Genomic DNA, 21,033 nt, shown 5'->3' on the forward strand with positions numbered 1-21,033 from the left:
CAAACAATCTATTATCCAGTAACTTAAATTTTCTCAAGTTACACTACACAAAAAGAATAATTTTCAGCAATACTGAAATGTTTTCCTACCTTCTGAATGGTGCTGCATTCCTGAAAACATTTTCCACCGCCTCAAGAGTCCCTTTAGCTACATCAGCCACTGTGACGAAACCAGCATTATAAAGAGCTCTAGCACATTGTGCATTTAGCAAATATATCCGGACAAGATCACAGAGTTCTCTTTGAATTCCAAAATTAAGGCGACTTTGAAACTGTGACAGCAACTGTTCCATGTTGTGCCATCCCAGCCGGTTGCAGAAAATAGTAATCATCCCTAAAATATAGAAATATACATTTAAAAATATAAATAGAAGAGGAAAAAGGTTGAATCTGCCATTCCATATTAGTGAATGGTCTGTCTGAAAATTCTCACACTCCCTTGGTGTATGTTCTCTCACATGAAAAAATCTGTGTTTAAATCATCCAGCAAATGCAGCACAACTCAAGTCAAGAAAAAAACCTTTAATGCATTAAGACGCAAGAATGGATGCCTTTTGAACAACTTAACAAATACTGAACTTTCATATTGTCTGGCTATGCTAAGAATATCTTTCTGTGAATTAAATGATCTAAAGATAAGTTATATACTGCGTTTATGTTCAATCATTACTAGTGTAACCCTCTATCTCCACATTTGTTTGTTTGTTTGTTTGTTTGTATCTGTTAATGAGTTCAGCACTATTTCCCTCTCCTAGGTGGTGTCTTTTAAAATGAATAATGGGGCTTTTTAACATTTACAAAAATTCACTCAGAAAATCTTGTACTGACCAAGAACGGACATTTTATCTAAAATGCTAATATGAAGAAAACTGCAGCCTTGGAAGAACTGGATATTAGCTTTCATTTTCACCCTCACTATTATGGTTCAAATGTTAACCTCTCAACTCAACTGAAAGAGTGGCAAGAAAAAAAGGCCAAATTTGGGGTTTTTTCTTTAAGGATATTAACAAGGTTGAGGATTTTGTGATAAAAAGAAAGGATTACAAGTTTTTGATTCTTCCAAAGAAGAAAAAGATTTTACTCCATGAAGATAACTGGAAGGAGTGACTTAAACTTAATAAATTAACTGGAATCAGGATGCATTTTCTCTGTCTGATATGTGCAACCGAAAGAAAGGTTTAACTCAAAAACTGAAAATGTATTTTTTAATATTTGTTTTATATATTATATAATGTTTAAGTAACTCTTGAAGTAAGCAAAAGCTATTGTAAATGTATCTGAGAGTACCTGTATTAAGAGAAAGTTAAAGAAAATGATGCACCAGTTTAAAGAAAAGCTCTGTATGTTAAAAAGGATGTTTATAAAAGAAAAAAAAATATATAAGGGTAGTTTGGAGGGAGGGAGCTAAATGCAATATTGAAGTTTGAAACTTGCATGTTAAAGTCAAAGAATAAGATGTATTAGAAAGTTTTGATTTTAAAAAATGTTTTTTTGTTTGTTTTTAAAAAGTTTAGTACTTTGAGGGAAAGGGGAGGGTAAAAGAAAAAAAGAAGGTTTCCCCCCTTCAATAAGGCCAAAGAATCTGAAAGAATGAAATAAATTTTGTAAATAAAAATGGTGACAGTTCACAAAGATTACTAGAAATATATACTATTAGAAATAGAAATAGAAATATATACTATTTCCATAGCAAAGAAGATGAAGCAGAAATGGTTAAATTGAATACTTTATTTAAAGAGGAATATATGTTCTTATTTGGATATCATTTCTGGAATTTGTGCTTGTGAAGAAAAAAATTGAAACTTTGATTTTGGTTTTGTTGATTAGAAAGATTTGGTGTTAAAGAAATGGCTAGTTATATATTAATATGTAAAAGTAAAACATTTGCTTTTGGTTGGAATGTATTTATCTTGTACTGTGCTAGGAAGAATTGGAAGTCAATGCCCCCCTTTCTCTCTTTTTCTCTTCTCCCTTGTATTAAGCTTGAATGCTTAGTGGATATAAGCATATCAGGTGATGTGTATTTGTGTAATGAGGGAGGGTGTAGCCTAAGGAGATCAACCTATATCAAGGTGTGCATAATTATTAGGCAGCTTCTTTTCCTTAGGCAAAATGGGCCAAAAAAGAGATTTAACTGACTCTGAAAAGTCAAAAAGTCTTTCAGAGGGATGCAGCACTCTTAAAATTGCTAAGATATTAGGGTGTGATCACAGAACCATCAAACAGTTTGTTGCAAATAGTCAATAGTATCGCAAGAAACAAGTTGAGAAAAAAAGATGCCCATTAACTGCCAAAGATTTGAGAAGAATCAAACGTGAAGCTACCAGGAACCCATTATCCTCCAGGGCTGTCATATTCCAAAACATATTCTGGAAAGACCAATCAGCGTCCAATATGATATTATGGGAAAACCTTTTCAGAAAATGTTGTGTGCCTCCGGAGGCACATGGCCTTGGAAAAGTCCAAACAATTCCACTCAGTTGATGCAAACCTCCCTTCCAATTCTCAGGGGAATACTTCCCACCTTCTTGACCCCAAATGCCAATGCCTCCTCCCCGTTTCTATGGCAGCCGAGGGCAAGCAAGCTGCAAACCACACTGGAGAGTCAGCTGAAAGTGTCCATATTTCCTTTTCTTTCACTAGAGGATTGGGAGGGGATTTAAGGTTAATACATCAATGTCAAAATAACTTTTAATCTAAAATGTCTAATATTAATATTTAAGTTGGGGACCATTGATGAACTATAATTGCATTCAAAGACTTCTGCCACATTTAAAACATTAGATTCTGACTGATTGGACACAAAGTTACTATTTCATATGTTAGAATTTTTTGCTAATCATTATATTAATAACTTAATCATTGATAATTCTTATCAACCTCGCTGTTTATGTTGATTTTTGATTTGAAATTAAAATTCTTACAATGCTAAATTGATATTTTTAAAAAATCATCTGTTCCAATTAATTGTGACCTGCAAAAATTATATAGCTGTTTCTTTTTCTTTTACCATCTTCTAAATTCTAATGTAATTTTTCTGCTTTGTAAATCCTCTATATATCTTTTCTATTTTTTTTCCTACAAGTATTCCTTGGGTTATGATGACAATTAGGACAAGAATTTTCATTGCCAATCAATGCCATCATAAAAACATGTTCAGTAAATTTTGCTCAGTCACAGCTACTGGTATGTTGTGAAAAGAACATTCTATCTTGGTTTTATTGTACAAATAGTCCTTGCCCCTACTTTAATCTTTACCAGGGCTCCATAATGGAAGAATGAGAATGAATGTAATGATAATGATAATGATGTAAGTATGGAAATTTTTTCATCTTTTCAGTTTTGCTTGCTGAGAAAGTGCATGCATAAAGTACCTACTTAATACCAGTAAATTAAATTGGAAAAATGGAAATTGATTTATTAAACCAGTCTGTCACTTAAATTGTTGTTCATTACTTATTTGGAACATTATCAGTAATTTCTTACCAGCATATGTAGCAGCAGACTGTTGTAAAGACTGAAGCTGTCCACGACTACAGCCGTATTTCTTAGCAACATCCTTTAAAGGAATTTCATTTATTAAATCCAGAAGAGCCAAGCTTGTAAAAAATCTGTATTAATAAAATTAAGATACAATGATATGATTATTTATTTCTGTGAAAGAAAGCAAAGTAAGCAAATAGATATTTGATAAAGAGAAAGAAAAATTGATAAAACGGGAAGAAAAAAGGTAGACAACCGTATCCTAGGTGACTTTTCTATGTGGTGAGAAAAAAAAATTATAAAGGTACTGCTAAAATAACTCATAACTAATAATTGTTTCCTGCTAAACAAGCAGAAATTGCTTGAAATAATAGACAAATTTTGTGGCACTGTTACATATTATACATCAATAAATAAAAAATTCTTATTACCTTTTGTGGATAGCCATTTGCCTATATTGCTTCTCTGTTTTAGCAATGATGTTGCCTTTGACGGAACAGGCCAAAAAACTTTCTTCAATCCCCACAAGTTGTGCTACTCTTCTCAATGAGGCAGGCAGCTTCTCCCACAAGCAAAAGAATTGGTACCAATCTATTTTGGTCCAATCTTCATAAACAGGTGTGACCTACCAAAAATCCACCCAAACTAAGTTAGTTTTCAAATTACAAGATCTTAATTTCTTTAGAGAAATGTTGAACATTTTTCAGAATAAAAAGAAATGGGTCTTACGTTGACTGAAATTGTGTTTTACTAATATGAGTCCTAATTTAGCTCTAGGATGGTAATATTCATATGAGATTGCCCTTTGTTTTTTAATTCATCCGTCAGATAGAATATTGGGGTGTGCGTTAGAGAGGGAAGAAAGATTTTTGTACTCCACTTACAGTGAGTGAACACTATGTTTACTGGGAAATGTATCTGCAGCCATGTACTTGATTGAGGCGCTGATCAAAAGATAATCTAGACCTAGAAATTAAATAAATTTGCATACTAGGACAAATAATCTTGCAGAATATCCATGTAGCTGATGCAAGGCCAAGTAGGAATCATGATCTGGAATCATGTTGTGTAAGTGAATCTGAGGAATCTCCAGTGTGCAAGTACATATATTCTTCCGATAAATCCTTAACACCTATATGTTGCCTGGTAAGACGGCTTCCACTTCTGATTTTCGTGTCCTTCTGTACCTTCATCTCAATACTTCAAGGTTCAGGATTACTTTATACTCCCCTGTTCGTCTTTGGAATGGTGAATAGAATGGAGAATTCACTTTATTTCTCTATGCTGCATCTTGACAATCAAACAAAATATGTTTGATACATACATTAAATCTAATCCAGTACTGTCATAAACACACACACACACATTCCTACCAAATAAAGGCTGTGCAGATCATTCTCTAAAACAAAGCTCTTCATTGCTCTCTGGAGATCAGCAAAAATTTCTAGTGCTGCGGTTGGGGAAAAGGAGGAAAACAGTGTAGCTGAGCCAAGATGTGTCGGACGATATATTTCTGCCAAGAGAAAAATGAAGCACTTATATGCAATGCAACCACAGCCTAGTTTTAGAGTCAGAATATTGATTTTGCTGCAACCAATTAATGTTGCTCATCCTTTGAAAGTTGTGTTTAATTGGAAATTGTATGAACGTATTATGTATGTACTTGTGCAAACCAGGAATCTAAGATAATAAGGGTCCATGATTAATTACTTTCTGACCTAATAACGACAAAGTGTATACTTTATTATGATTTAATAATAGATCCAGCCACCTTGTATAGAACTACAGTCATTTAGGCAAATCAAGTCCAAACAACAGCTCAGTGCCAAGTCAGAAAATTGGTTTATCTCGCAACATGCTAGCAAGGATATTCTGCCAATAGCTCCAGTTAGAAGAAGCGGGCTCTTTCTTCTGTTGCTTTTAAAAGACACCAGCCTGTTTCACAGTAGAAAGCAAACTGTATGATTATTAAAAGGGTAACATTACAGATAGTCCTTGCTTACTGATCATTTGTTCAATGATCCTTCAAAGTTGCAAAGGCACTGAACGTGTAGGGGAAGGAGTGGCAGAACTGGAGGCAGAGTTAAAAGAGAGATCAGTTTAGAATCTCTAGGAACCATAAGCAGTCTAAGTCCAACCTCCCTTGAATTCTGTTGACCTTTATTCTGTTGACCCATGCAGGTGCTAACAATTAGCTGAGAATATTAATGTTCAACTAGAGCCCTGGTGGCGCAGCAGACTAAAGCACTGCTATTAACATCAGCTGCCTGCAATTACTGCAAGTTTAAATCTCACCAGGCTCAAGGTTGACTCAGCCTTTCATCCTTTCTAAGGCAGGTAAAATGAAGACCCGGATTGTGGGGGCAATAAGATGACTTTATATAAATATACAAAAGTATGAGGGCTATTGCTTAACGCATTGTAAGCCGCCCTGAGTCTCCGGAGAAGGGCGGCATATAAATCAAATTAAAAAAACAAAAACAAAACAAAACTAATGGTTAGCACTTGCTTGAAATTGGCTATATAGGGATTCTTAACTCTGCCCTTCAGGTTCTGCCACCCCTTCTCCAACAGAATGAGTGGTACTTACACAAGTTCTGGCTCTCAAAGTACCCTAATAGTCACAGGAACAAAATTTGGGCTCTTGGTAACCCAGCTAACACTTATGATGGTTGCGGTGTCTGCAGTGTGCACACAGATCATGCACTGTGACTCCTACTCAAGGCCTCCCTGTGCTCACAAAGACTTGCATCCTCCTTTCCTCCGCCTCTCTCCACTCATCCACAGCATCCTGTCTTCCAACTTGGGTGTGGCCTGCACAGCGCTCCCCTACCTGCCTGTGCCACCCTTATGCTCTTTATCTGGGACTCCTGCTGCTACTTCCCAATTAATCACTTGCACATTTTGGGATTACAGTGGCAACCAGGGCTAACAACATGCTTTACAACTGCATTGCTTAGCGATAGCAATTCCAGTCCAAATTGCCATCATAGTCCAAGGACTATCTGTACAGGTAAATAATGTTTTTTTTTCTTTTTGTGGTGCCAATGCAAATATATAAATGGGGGGGGGGAACCAACTGTTTAACAAATAGAGGAGCCACATCATCCAGCAGTTTTATGAGACACACAGCAGCCATGAATACATGACTTCATGCTTCCTCTAGAAGAAAATTTTCATAAACTAGGACAGATCAATATGAAAGCCAGTTTGACAGTTTGAGAGCTAGTTTGGTTTAGTGGTTATGGCACCATGCTAGAAAGCAGGAGACTGTGAGTTCTGGTCCCACCTTAGCCATTAAAGCTGGCTGGGTGACTTTGGGTTCAGAGTCACTCTCTCTCTCAGCCCAACCCACCTCACAGGGCTGTTGTTGTGGGGAAAATAATAGGGGAAAGGTGTGTTGATAGTTTGCTGCCTTACAAAAAAATAATAAAATGGGATAAAAATAAATAAAATATTATTAAATACTAAATAAATAAAATAATAAAAAAGTTTTAAAAGTGGGAGAAACAAGAGCTGGTGCAGTGAGATGGAGAACACACAATGAAGGGTTACGTGTTAAAAAGGCAATGCAGAGGAAGCTGCTTTGTCTTGTTTGAAACCTGACCTGGAAGGCAAAGATGCTCTTTCCCTCTCCCTCTACATCACTCTTTTAACACTTAACCCTTCATTGTCTGTTCTCCGGCTCACTGGACCATGCTCCTGTTTCTCCCACTTCCTTTTAAAACTTTTTTCAGAGGAAATATAGAAACTGCAAAGCACAAACTGTGGCTTATTATCCTGTTTTGAGTTAAAGAGGCCATGCAGAAAGGCAGAAGGCAAGGGAAATGCTGCTTTGCTGAGGTGTTTGCAAACGGCTGCTCCATGTGGCCAGTGAGAACGGCCCACAATACTGAGTTCTGCAGATCTCCAGAAGGTAAGCAAGGATTGTGAAGGGTGTAACAGGGGGACAAAGCAGGCCCAGTACCTTTGGGAACCCGGCAGGGCAAGGATGGGGGGTGGGAAGAGATAGGTGGGTGGGTTTCAGCATCTCTGCAAAGTTATGAAGCTGTCTGGTCATTCCTAAGTGTGAATGAACAAGATACCTTTTGTAAAATTCTTATCTTCGAATCATGGTGGTACACGGCTTTTGGGAGATCTGTTGTAACTTTGAACAGTCAATAAAAGATCTGTCGTAGCTCGAGGATTATCTGTACAAATGTTTCCTGATCTACATTTTCTTAATTGTAATTAAAAATACTCAATTCATATACAAATTAGCATTGTTACCTTTGCCAACATCTGATACTGAAATCATGATGAATTCCTTCTCAAGCAGCCACTTCACACAAGTCTCAATAGATCCATCACAAATTTTCTCCTGCTGTCTCCTACAATCCTGGAAGTCTCTCAAACTAGCTGCAAGGAGTGTGCAGGATGCATAACTCTGGATGTCTTCTGAAGAGCTAGCTATTCCACTTACTATGATCTATCAGAATAAAAGGGTAATAAACATACTTGAAAAAAATATAAGTTACTTTTGAAAGTTACCTTTTTAGGTCGGTGAAGATATCAGGAATAGTTTTGTATATTGCATACATTTTAAACACTGACATTTCTTCAAACATGTATAGATCTCTGTAACTGTAAATATTCCCTTAGGAAATATATACAGAAATGTATTGACATTTGAGTTTTTTCAGACCTCTCTAATCTTGAAACTGTTGGGCTATGTCTTAACCATGAAATGCCTATGCTATACGTTTTTATAACAATAAGCAATAAACGTAGCATGGATAAAATAAAACAACCAAAAAGTGATAAAATTAGAAAGTAACATCCAGGCCCTTTTAAACATATCTGTTTTAATAATTTCATAAGTCCTAACACAGTAGGATCTGATTAGACTTTAGGGGACATTTAAATTCTGGCACCACCACAGAAAAATGATGCTAGCAGGCCTCTATCTTCTAATCTCTGAGACTACTAATACCACCATCCCCCCCTCTTTTTTTTAACCATTTCACTTTTCAGAATCTCACCATCCCTTTTTTTTTTTTACATGAGCAGTTATTTTGTCACAGAGATTATATTGGTAGATAACTTGAGCTTGAATTTATGTTTGAGGCAATTTGAAGAGAATTCCTATAAATGCATTTATAGCAGCTTCATAAAAACAGTGCACAATCTTGTTAACAAATAATATTTATATTATGAACGTTTCACTCATTCATTGCATTACATACCTCAAGAATTGCCCGTAACATACTGGAGGTGATTCCTTCTCCCTTGAGGCTAAGCAAACAGCTACACAGTGGCTTCATACCACCATGGAGAAGAGCAATTCCTTTTGATTTTTCAGAGGGCTTACATACCAAAATACTCTCACCTGTTACATACAATGTCATAAATTAGAAAAAAAATATATTGGCTTAACAGAATTCCCATGCATAAATAATATTTGACTACCTAGGCTGCAAGCATATTTATCCAGGACCTGGCCACTGTTATTAAGGAGCAGACCTATATTTGATAATTTACATTCTTTGTTCCCTAACTATAGTGAAATTTTTTTACATAAAAAGTACTCTTCTGAAAATGCTGTTCAGTATTTTAATAAAGATACATGAAAACCTATAATAAGCTTACTTGGATTTTGGATCAATTTTAGTATATATATAGTTATGGCTCAAAATTAGGGTTGAAACCTGGTCATTATAAAATCAGTAAAACATTTATTATCTTGACTATTTTTCTAGTCAAAGCACTGATCTGGCTGCTGTTTCTTAATAGCAAGAATACATGACATTGTCCTCTCAGGCTCAAGGAGGACTTAGCTGAGGGAGGATCACATGAAAGGACTATCAATGGCAACTAATCCTCTCAAAGTTATGGAAAATAACATTGACTTTTTGTTTTTAGGACAGAGATAAGGAGATACTAAACTGCATCTCTCATTTATTTATTCTACCATCATGGTCGATGGTGAGAAATAATGGAAATTGCAGTTCAGCAACAACCAGAAGACCAGATATTGCTCATGCAGATGTATTGTTCTACTTGGCCTAACAAGCACTCTGCCTAATCTTATTTTTAAAATTACACCTCTCCTTTCCTCAGGGATTGTGGTGGAAACACCAGCTGAAGAACAGGGGCCCATCCATATTGATGTTGTTGGTGGAGGATCTTTTCAGCAAGGCGGCACATTTCATCTGGATGCCTTCCGTTACAGATGAATGATTTATAGAGCACTTTCAGATCACAGAAGTCAACTTAGTTCCATGATTTGAAAGGCATTATTCCACCTTTTGAAGGTACAAATCAGTTTGTCATCAGCCCACCACCCTGTTACAAACAGGGAGGCTAAGACTAACCAGATGCTGCAACACTATTTTTATTTATTTATTTATTTATTTTCAATTTATATACCGCCCTTCTCCCTGAGGACTCAGGGTGGTGCACAGCCAGAATTAAAAACATGAAATACAAATATTAAAAACAATTAAAATCTATATAAATTTGGCCCAAAATTTAAAAAACCACAAACCAATTAAACATTTAAAAATTTTAAAAAATTTCTTCCTAAGACAGCCCGGCTTGCTGGAAAAAGTGGGTTTTAAGGGCACAGCGGAAGGCACTGAGGTCTTGGATTCTCCTTATCTCTGGGGGCAGCTGATTCCAGAGGGTAGGTGCCCCCACAGAGAAGGCTCTCCCCCTGGGGGTCACCAGCCTACATTGTTTGGCTGATGGCACCCTGAGGAGGCCCTCTCTGTGGGAGCGCACGGGTCGCTGGAAGGTCGTCGGTAGCAGCAGGCGGTCTCGAAGATAGCTAGGCCCTATGCCATGGAGCGCTTTAAAGGTGATAACCAACACCTTGAAGCGCACCCAGAAGACCACCGGGAGCCAGTGCAGCTCGCGCAGGAGCGGTGTTACATGGGAGCGCCATGCTGCTCCCATCACTACCCGCGCTGCTGCGTTCTGGACCAGCTGGAGCCTCCGGCTGCTCCTCAAGGGGAGCCCCATGTAGAGAGCATTGCAGTAGTCAAGGCGAGAGGTGACGAGGGCGTGAGTGACTGTGCACAGGGAATCCCGATCAAGAAAGGGCTGCAACTGGCGAATCAGGCGAACCTGATAAAAGGTCCCCCTGGTTACAGCCGTCAGATGTTCCTCCAAGGACAGCTGCATATCCAGGAGGATTGCGAGCCTTTTCTGTGGGGGCCAAGGACTCACCCCCAATAGTCAGTGATGGAGTCAACTGACTATATCGGGATGCCGGGAGCCACAGCCACTCAGTCTTGGAAGGGTTGAGCTTGAGCCTGTTCCTCCCCATCCAGATCCGCACAGCCTCCAGGCACTGAGACATCACTTCAAGGGCATCGTTGGGGTGGCCTGGGGTGGAGATGTACAGCTGGGTGTCATCAGCGTACTGATGGTATCTCACCCCGAAGCCACGGATGATCTCGCCCAGCGGCTTTACATAAATGTTGAACAGAAAGGGCGAGAGGACCGATCCCTGTGGCACTCCACAGACGAGAGGCCTCGAGGTCGACCTCTGCCCCCCTGCCAACACAAACTGCGACCGGTCGGAGAGAAAGGAGGAGAACCACCGCAATACGGTGCCTCCCACCCCCAACTCTTCCAGCCGGTGCAGCATGATACCATGGTCGATGGTATCAAAAGCCGCTGAGAGGTCTAACAGGACCAGAACAGAGGAGCAACCCCTGTCCCGAGCCCTCCAGAGATCATCAACCAACGCGACCAATGCCGTTTCCGTGCTGTGCCCAGACCTGAAACCTGACTGGAACGGATCTAGATAAGATGTTTCCTCCAGGAATTGTGGAAACTGTCACGTGACCACACTCTCAACAATCTTCGCCATAAAGCGAAGGTTGGAGACAGGACGATAGTTGGCCAATATTGCCGGATCCAGGGACGGCTTCTTGAGGAGAGGCCTCACCACCACCTCTTTCAAGGCAGCGGGGAAGTAACCCTCACTCAACGAAGCGTTGATAACACCCTGGAGCCAGCCTCGTGTAACCTCCCGGGAAGCCAGTACCAACCAGGAGGGACACGGGTCCAGTAAACATGTGGCCGTACTAAGTCTCCCCAAAATCCTGTCCACTTTATTTAAAGTGTTACTGTACATACAGCCAGGACAATTGAAATGACCCTGTTCCAGGCCTTACACAGGAAGCACCCAAGGGTTTTACCTGCGACCTCACAACAGGTTCTCATCCTGGAGCCATAGATTTTTCTACAGGAGCAATGTGCTGCTCAAGCGCTGTTGAAAGAATAGCTAGACCAAGCTAAACAGTCTTACAAAAAGTTTGCAGACTTCCCTTGGCAAGAGGGGCTGACAAATGCAGAGGGAGATAATGTGTGGCTGCCTACCAATTTTTTAGCCTTTTCTTAGCCCTGTTAAGGCCCTATGACAGGTCAATATTGTGGCCTTTCTTTGTAATTGCCACAGTCAATGAAAATGCACCCAGTTTTCAGCATTCTTTGCTGGTGAAGGAAGCACCACCAAACACTTTGAAATCACAACAGCATCTACCTCACCCTCACCCCATGATTGTCGAAGGCAAAAATGAATTCAAAGTGGAAGAAATATTGGAGTCAAGGAGGCAGGAGAAAGGAATACAGAATTTGATTCACTGGAAGTACTACCCAGTTCATGGGAAAATGTAAGGTATGTGCATGCTCCAAAATTAATACAACTGTTTTACCAGGCTTCCCAGACAAAACAAGACCCTCCATGCTCCCAAGACTGAATTCAATCCCAGAATCTAAAGAGGAATCAATTAGTGAATGGGTTAAGCATTCAGAGACGGACCCTCTATAGGGAGACATCATGAGTGGCAAGGCTCTGCCTTCATCTTCACTCTATGAGGGAAAGGGGGAAGGACCCTTCTAATTGTCTATATATGTTGCAGGAAGAATCATGTACTGGGAGGATTCATACAATCAGGATTCCTCTGACTTGGATAGCTCTTTTGTCACATCATCACTAGCTATCCCCACTGCCCAGTTCCCATTGCAAGGGAAATAGCTGAGCTGAGCTGTTTAGAGAGGGGCTGATGTGTGGGGCCCTCAAGGGGGAGTATAGACATTCCAGCATGAAATTGATTTGGGGGATGAAACATCTGAGAGCAAACCCTTAAATCTGTCTGCCATTTCCCAAGGAAAGGCAGTCAGTCTATAATATTTTTGTAAATGGTACTCAAGAATAAATGAATTGCCTTGACCTATTCATGAATTTGTTTTAGTTGCTTGTGCTTGACGGATTGAAAAATGGAGTACCTGGCCTTTCATATAATCTCCAAACTAGATTAGACTGACAGAAAGTAACCCAATGAGCTCTATTAGTAAGTGGGACTTAAACTTGGGTCTTTTAGATCCTGAAAGCTAGTGATTCAAGCTTTATGATTTACTTTTTTCGGTGTTAATAGAAATGTGTTTCCTTACTGTAAAGATTATTCACTTTTTTTGTCTCTAAACCATTATAGAATTGTAAAAATTGTAGAAAAAATCTATCTTTCTATATCTTTCTATCTGGGTCATTGATACATCTTATAGATTGCATCCTAGCAGAACTTATTCTACAATAAATGTTTTGAACTTTAAAGTATCATAAGACTCACTGTTGCTCTATTTACAAACATAAACAGATAAAGGGCTCTAAATGCATTTACCTATAGTATCTACTCCTTTCCTTCCAGCTCTTCCAGCCATTTGTTTGTATGTCAAGATATCCAACAATCTGCTACCAAATACAGGAGTTCGGATAATTACCCGACGTGCAGGCAGATTTACCCCTGAAGAAAGTGTCGAAGTTGCTATTAAAACTCGTAGGACACCTTGACGGAAAGCTACTTCAATTATGTCTCGTTCATCAAATGTCAAACCTGAAAAATAGTTTAAGATAAATATGCTTTATAAAATTAATATATACCACTTTTCATTTTCATTAAAATTTCAATTATCTCAGGGATATCAAACTCAATTTCATTGAGGGCCACATTGGAGTTGTGTTTGACCTTGGGGAGGCATGGCTGGGGAGGAGTGTGGCCAGTTCAATGTCACTCGTGTTGGGGGCACCTGTGGTGGCTAAATGCTAAGGCAGATCTTCCCTCAGACCTTCCCTCCCTCTAATTATAATCTCCTTCCTTCCTCCACACACACACCCCGCTCTGTTTTCACTGGCAGAGGCACCGCGGGCCGGTCCTTTACTGTTTCCAGGGCCCATGGTCTAAGTACCCCATGGGTCGGATTTGGCCCACAGGCCTTGAGTTTGACACCCCTACCCTATCTGGAAAACAACTTCTTCCTGCCTTTAATTTCAAACTTACTTGAAAAATGTGTGCTGTTCTTAACATCCCACTCTAACCTCAACTCATTCTGAGGTTTTGCTTTTCTGATACCTTCTGTACTTTCAGAATTACTTCTATGTACTTTCTTTAGTGACATATCGCTCTTTCCTTTTTTTATGTGTTGTTCTTTTCAATTTGTAGATATTCACTTAATGATTTTTCTAACTACATTAGTTTTTGCTATCCTCCATTTTTTTTCCTTTTAGGACATCCTTTTGTGGCTTTATTATCTCTCCTTTTTTTGTAGCCATCTATTTTTTTGTTCCTTACAAACAACTTTGGCTACATGGAATCCTACTTTTAATGCTCTGACTTAATTAAAGTGTACAATCTCAAGGTACATGCCAATATATGCACAACAATTCTTAATATATTGAGAATTCCAATATTACATGCACCTTTCTGCTTAAAATTCTTATAATTTTCTGAACTGCTTATTGTGTTCATGACAAAACCCATGTGATTCTGCTGAGATATTGGTTTCCTGCCTGGGGAATAGTATTAATAGTATTAATCCAGTCCCAAATGCTTCTCTCGTTCCCCAGGTAATAATAATAATAATAATAATAATTATTATTATTATTATTATTATTATTATTATTATTATTATTATTATTATTATTATTATTATTATTATTTTATTTCTATACCGCCCTTCTCCCGAAGGACTCAGGGCGGTGTACAGCCTATTTAAAAACACAGACAAAACAACAATATAAAATTTAAAATAATTAAATAAATTGGCTCAGATTTAAAACCCCAAAAAATTTAAATACCCCAATTTAAAACTATTGTGTTGATAGTCCGGCCTGGCGGAACAACAGGGTCTTCAGTGCGCAGCGAAACACCCGGAGGTCGGAGATCTTACGAATTTCCGGGGGCAGTTCGTTCCACAGGGCTGGGGCTCCCACAGAGAAGGCCCTCCCCCTGGGTGTTGCCAGCCGACATAACTTGGCCAATGGCACCCTGAGGAGACCCTCTCTGTGTGAGCGAACTGGTCGGTGGGAGGCTATTGGTGGCAGAAGACGGTCTCGGAGGTACCCGGGTCCTATGCCATGGAGCGCTTTAAAGGTGATAACCAACACCTTGAATCGCACCCGGAAGACCACTGGAAGCCAGTGCAGCTCGCGCAGGAGGGGTAGCACAGATCCTCAGGGTCTGGGCCATCGGCTGATGTTGTGCAACGCCAGGTCCATGATAAATAAGCCCCCCCTCATTTACGACCTTATTCAGGAGGGGGGAGCGGACGTGGCGGGTATTATGGAGACCTGGCTGGGTCTGGAAGGGGGGGTGCCCCTTGTTGAAATGTGCCCACCAGGTTTCCGGGCATTCCATCAACCAAGGGCCCAGGGTAGGGGCGGTGTGTGTGTGTGTGTGTGTGTGTGTGTGTGTGTGTGTGTGTGTCAGTTATTATTAAAGAAAGTCTATGTCCGAGGGAGGTCACTGTACCTCAGATAGCCGGATGTGAGTCCCTCCTTGTGAAGTGGGGTCGTGGGGTGCAGATGGGCCTGCTGATTATGTACTTGGCTCCCTGCTGCGTGGCAGGCAGCGGCCCTGCCTGAGCTGCCTGACCTGATAGCCGGAGTGGCGGTTGATACCCCTAGGCTTATGGTTATGGGGGATTTCAACCTGCCATCTGTCGGTGAAACGTCTATGGCGGCTTGGGAGTTCATGGCTTCCATGATGGCCTTGGACCTGACCCAGTTAGTTCAAGACCCTACTCACATGGGGGGGGGACACTCTGGATTTGATTTTTGTCTCTGGTCAGTGGCAGAGCGATCTGGAAATAGGGGATTTAGTCATGAAACCCTTGTCATGGTCTGATCACTCTCTCCTTCACATGGACTTCTACACCGCTACCCCTCGCTGCAGGGAGATGGAACCAACTAGATGGTTCCGTCCCAGCCGCCTGATAGACCTTGATAGTTTCCTGACGTAGCTTGGGCCATTCCCTGAGGCTCTGGCTCACGGCGCGACTGAAGAACTGGTGGTCGCCTGGGATAGGGCGGCCGCTGGAGCTCTGGACCATGTCGTGCCTTTGCGGCCTCTGACCCGGCACCTATCTCAATTGGCTCCCTGGTTCTCCGAGGAGCTGAGAGAGATGAAGCGCTGGAAAAGACGTCTGGAGAGCGATTGGAGGGCCAGCCACTCCGAATCTGACCGAACACTGATGAGGTCTCATATTAAGATCTACCTAGTGGCGATAAAAGCGGCAAAATCTAATTATTTTTCCGCTCCTCTAGGGTCTGCAGAGAACCGCTCAGTAGCCCTGTTTAGGGTGACCTGCTCCCTCCTGCATCTGGGAGTGCGGGAAGACCCCTTGCAGGGCAGGGCTGAGGATTTTGTACAATTCTTGCATGACAAAGTCACTCAGATTCGGGAAGGCCTGGACTCTGATTGGGTAGATTTGGATGGGGTGACGGAGGGTCTTGAGAATGTTATCTGGGAGGGGTTTGATCTTGTGACTCCCGAGGACGTGGACAGGATTCTGGGTAGGCTTAGCGCTGCCACGTTTATTGGACCCCTGTCCCTCCTGGTTGGTGCTGGCCTCCCAGGCGGTTACACGAGGCTGGCTCCAGGGGATTATTAATGCTTCTTTGAGTGAGGGTTTCTTCCCTCCCTCTCTGAAAGAGGCGGTGGTGAAGCCCCTCCTCAAGAAGCCTTCCCTGGACCTGGCTGTATTAGCGAACTATCATCCAGTCTCCAACCTTCGCTTTGTTGCGAAAGTTATTGAGAGTGTGGTGGCGCGACAACTTCCCCATTACCTGGATGAAGCTGACTATCTAGATCCGTTCCAGTCGGGCTTCAGGCCGGGGTACAGCACGGAAACGGCATTGGTCGCATTGGTTGATGATCTCTGGAGGGCTCGGGACAGGGGTTGTTCCTCTGTCCTGGTCCTATTAGACCTCTCAGCAGCTTTTAATACCATCAAACATGGTATCATGCTGCGACGATTGGAGGGATTGGGAGTGGGGGGCACCGTGTTGCGGTGGTTCTCCTCCTTCCTCTCCGACCGTACACAGTTTGTGTTGGCAGGGGGACAGAGTTCGATCTTGAGGCGCCTTGTTTGTGGGGTGCCGCAAGGGTCAGTCCTCTCGCCCCTTCTGTTCAACATTTATGTGAAGCCGCTGGGCGAGATCATCCATGGTTTCGGGGTGAAGTTCCACCAGTACACTGATGACACTCAGCTGTATATCTCCACCCCGGACCATCCCAATGATGCCCTTGACATGATGTCCCGGTGCCTGGAGGCCGTGCGGATCTGGATGGGGAGGAACAGACTTAGACTCAACCCTTCAAAGACTGAGTTGCTGTGGTTCCCGGCGTCCCAGTATAGTCAGCTGATTCCATCGCTGACTATTGGGGGCAAGATCTTGGCCCCCTCAGAGAGGGCTCGCAACTTGGGTGTTCTCCTGGATGTATGGCTGTCTTTGGAAGATCATATGACGGCCGTGGCCAGGGGAGCTTTTTATCAGGCTCGCCTGATACGCCAGTTGCGTCCCTTTCTGGACCGGGATGCCCTGCGCACGGTCACTCATGCCCTCGTCATGTCACGTCTAGACTACTGTAATGCTCTCTACATGGGGCTCCCCTTGAAGAGCACTCAGAGGCTCCAACTGGACCAGAATGCGGCCGCGCAGGTGATTATGTGGGCCACTTGGCGCACCCATGTAACACCTCTCCTGCACGAGCTGCACCGGCTCCTGGTGGTCTTCCAGGTGCGATTCAAGGTGTTGATTACCACCTTTAAAGCGCTCCATGGCTTATATGGAGTATAAGCCATGGAGCGCTCCAGGGTATATACGAGACTGCCTTCTGCCACTGACAGCCTCCCACTGGCCAATACGCTCCCACAGAGAGGGGCTCCTCAGGGTGCTGTCGGCCAAACAATGCCAACTGGCGACACCCAGGGGGAGAGCCTTCTCTGTGGGGGCACCAGCCCTCTGGAATGAGCTGCCCCTAGAGGTTCGTATGATCCCCGACCTGTGTACCTTTCGCCACGCCCTGAAGACCCTTTTGTTCCAACAAGCCAGGCTGGCCTAATATGAATTTTATAATGGGTGTATATTAGTTTTTTAATTTTGTGGGACAAGTTTTTATATATTCGGTTTTAAATTGTTTTTAAATTTTGTAAATCTATATGTCTTTTAATATGGCTGTACACCGCCCTGAGTCCTTCGGGAGAAGGGCGGTATAGAAGTCCAATAAATCTAATCTAATCTAATCTTGTAAAGACCAGGTGGCATTAAAACAAAAGTCACCAGTGTTTATACTTTTATTAGTTCTTCTGGTTAATTTAATACAGATCCTCTTAATAGTGCTACCAAGTTCATTTCCTTGGATTTCTCTTCAACAGAGAGCCCTGGTAGCGCAGTAGACTAAAGCACTGCTATTAACATCAGCTGCCTGCAATTACTGCAAATTCAAATCTCACCAGGCTCAAGGTTGACCCAGCCTTCCATCCTTTCTAAGGTAGGTAAAATGAGGACCCAGATTGTGGGGGCAATAAGATGACTTTGTATAAAATATACAAAAGTATGAAGGCTATTGCTTAGCGCATTGTAAGTTGTAAGCCGCCCTGAGTCTCCAGAGAAGGGCGGCATATAAATTAAATTAAAAAAAAATGAATTATTTTTAACATGCAAGGCAATTCTTCCTCAATTTCCGTTACTTCTGTGGTATTTGAATAAATGTATTCCTTCAATTGTTCTATTCTACAGTAATCATAAGAAGCTTCCAATTATGTTCATCTTATTTTATTTCCATATTTTATTATTTATTATTAAAATTATATATTATCTTATTATTTTATTATATAGACCACAATAGCCACAATCTGTAAACTTATTTTCCTATATTAATTTAGTGGCTTCATAATTTCAGCATAATTACTACCTCATTTCCTTCTACCTGAACAGGAGTTTATCTGAATTTTTTTACATCTAGTTTTATTTCCATCATCACCAATTTAAGGCCTACAGATCAAACTCAATGTGTTTAAGACATATTCTTTCCCATCTTTACTTGGACACAACCATGCTTGAAATTTCACTCTATCTATGCACATATTGAGAAGTATGATAACAAAAAGTGTACCTGCATGGTGAAAAGCAACTCCCCATTTGATGGTCCGGTGAAGCACACTGTCCAAGCCAGAAGACGACCGCTTTAATTGAATCAACAACTTTTCTATCCCTTCCTGGCACAGTATAACTGGTGAAAGGGTTGACATCTTTTGAAGATCTTTAGAAAGGAAAAGAGCCTTAAAGTCTTATGGGTTCTCTCCAAATCCCTTCTCTTCTTCAATCCCTCTTGACTTACTCTTTTGTTGAATACTGCAGAATTCTCTGGCAACGATGTCTGCTAATTTCTCACACCAATTCTTTGTTGGGCAAAATACAAGAACTGAATGGCCATCCTGAACTGTCTCATAACACAGAGTCACCACGTGGTCCTCATCTCCCTAATTGTAGAAAGTGACAAATACATATTAGGGCTATGGAAATAAAATGAAAGGTTTAAATATAAAATTCTTCAAGACACAAAAGAAAGAGGATTGCCTGCGTTGTATTTGTAAATTGTATTTCGCAGCCTGATATTTGAGTAGAAGGTGCTGTTGAGAAGAAACAGTGAGCAAAGACAAATGCTTAATATATCAAGATTTGCTAGTACAGGACTATGCAGAACTTAAGATGAAGTTAAAGAACAGTTCACTACAGCAGGAGTTAGTTGTCAATGGTTTTCATATATATAAAATTTACCACACATGTGGGACTTGTGAAAAAGTTAGATAGATAGATAGATGGATGGATGGATGGATGGATGGATGGATGGATGGATGGATGGATAGATAGATAGATAGATAGATAGATAGATAGATAGATAGATAGATAGTGTTTACCGAGACACCTGGTCTATCCCAACATGTGGGAGGGGGTATTCTGCTCCCTTTTGCCTTTCAGCTCCAACCCAGGAGCCCTCAAGCAGTCACATTCACGACAAACCCATGCAGGAAGCCCAAGTTCGAATCTAAGTAAGGGTATGGCTAGCTGATGAATGCTAAAAAGCTTGAAATAGATCTATACTAGTCTCCCTTTATTTATCAGCAAAAATATAAATTTAGTATAAAATGGTTTGTCGTGAATGCGACGCTTGAGGGCTCCTGGATTGGAGCTGAAAGGCAAAAGGGAGCAGAATGCCCCCTCCCACATGCTGGGGTAGACCAGGTGTCTTGGTAAACACTTAACCTTTCCCCTGGCTCAAGCTGATGAAGGGAGGAGAACTTGTGGCTCAGAAGGTTAATTCAACTGCCTAACATGCAGGAAGCCCAAGTTCGAATGCAAATAAGGGTATGACTAGCTGATGAAAGCTAAAAAGCTTGAAATAGATCTATACTAGTCTCCCTTTATTTCTTTATCAGCAAAAATATAAGGATATATATTTTATTTATTTATTTATTTATTTATTTATTATTTATTTATTTATTTATTTATTGAATTTCTATACCGCCCTACTCCCGAAGGACTCAGGGCGGTGTACAGCCATGAAATAAAACACATAGATATACAAAATTTAAAATCAAATAAAATGAATTAAATAAATTTGGCTGAATTAATACCCATAATTTAAAATACATTAAAAATTTAAAATTTACACTTAAAAGGGAGAAGATTTAGGCGAGGCCCGCTTGATGAAATAAAAGCGTCTTCAACTCGCGGCGGAAGGTGCGCAGATCCGGAATCCTCCGTATCTCTGGGGGGAGCTCATTCCAGATCGTTGGTGCCCCCACAGAGAAGGCTCTCCCCCTAGGGGCCGACAGCCGACATTGTTTGGCCGACGGCACCTGGAGGAGCCCCTCTCTGTGGGAGCGTACTGGTCGGTGGGAGGCTGTTGGTGGTAGTAGGCGGTCCCGTAAATAAATAACCAGGTCCTAAGCCATGGAGCGCTTTAAAGGTGGTAACTAGAACCTTGAAGCGCACCCGGAAGACCACCGGGAGCCAGTGCAGCTCGCGCAGGAGAGGTGTTACATGGGAGCTCCATGTTGCTCCCATAACCACCCGCGCGGCCGCACTCTGCGCCAGTTGGAGCCTCCGCGTGCACCTCAAGGGGAGCCCCATGTAGAGAGCATTACAATAGTCCAGACGAGAGGTGACGAGGGCATGAGTGACTGTGCGTAACGAGTCCCGATCCAGAAAGGGACG

General features: G+C 41.4%; 1 protein-coding gene across 1 annotated transcript in view; it reads right to left on the reverse strand.

Annotated features, from left to right (window-relative positions):
- POLQ (DNA polymerase theta) overlaps window positions 1–21,033 on the reverse strand; it is a 76,081-nt gene that overhangs the window by 41,140 nt on the left and 13,908 nt on the right. Inside the window, exons 7-15 of the mRNA XM_070935311.1 lie at window positions 19,154–19,295; window positions 18,929–19,075; window positions 13,154–13,366; window positions 8,708–8,850; window positions 7,752–7,950; window positions 4,856–4,995; window positions 3,914–4,107; window positions 3,486–3,610; window positions 90–333 (exon numbers count right to left, since the gene is read on the reverse strand). Coding sequence (XP_070791412.1) covers window positions 90–333; window positions 3,486–3,610; window positions 3,914–4,107; window positions 4,856–4,995; window positions 7,752–7,950; window positions 8,708–8,850; window positions 13,154–13,366; window positions 18,929–19,075; window positions 19,154–19,295 — 1,547 coding nt within the window. The remainder of the gene's footprint in view (window positions 1–89; window positions 334–3,485; window positions 3,611–3,913; window positions 4,108–4,855; window positions 4,996–7,751; window positions 7,951–8,707; window positions 8,851–13,153; window positions 13,367–18,928; window positions 19,076–19,153; window positions 19,296–21,033) is intronic.

This window comes from Pituophis catenifer, unplaced genomic scaffold (assembly GCF_029215685.1).
Source record: "Pituophis catenifer annectens isolate HBS135680 unplaced genomic scaffold, rPitCat1.0.hap2 SCAF_2, whole genome shotgun sequence".
NCBI lineage: Eukaryota > Metazoa > Chordata > Lepidosauria > Squamata > Colubridae > Pituophis > Pituophis catenifer.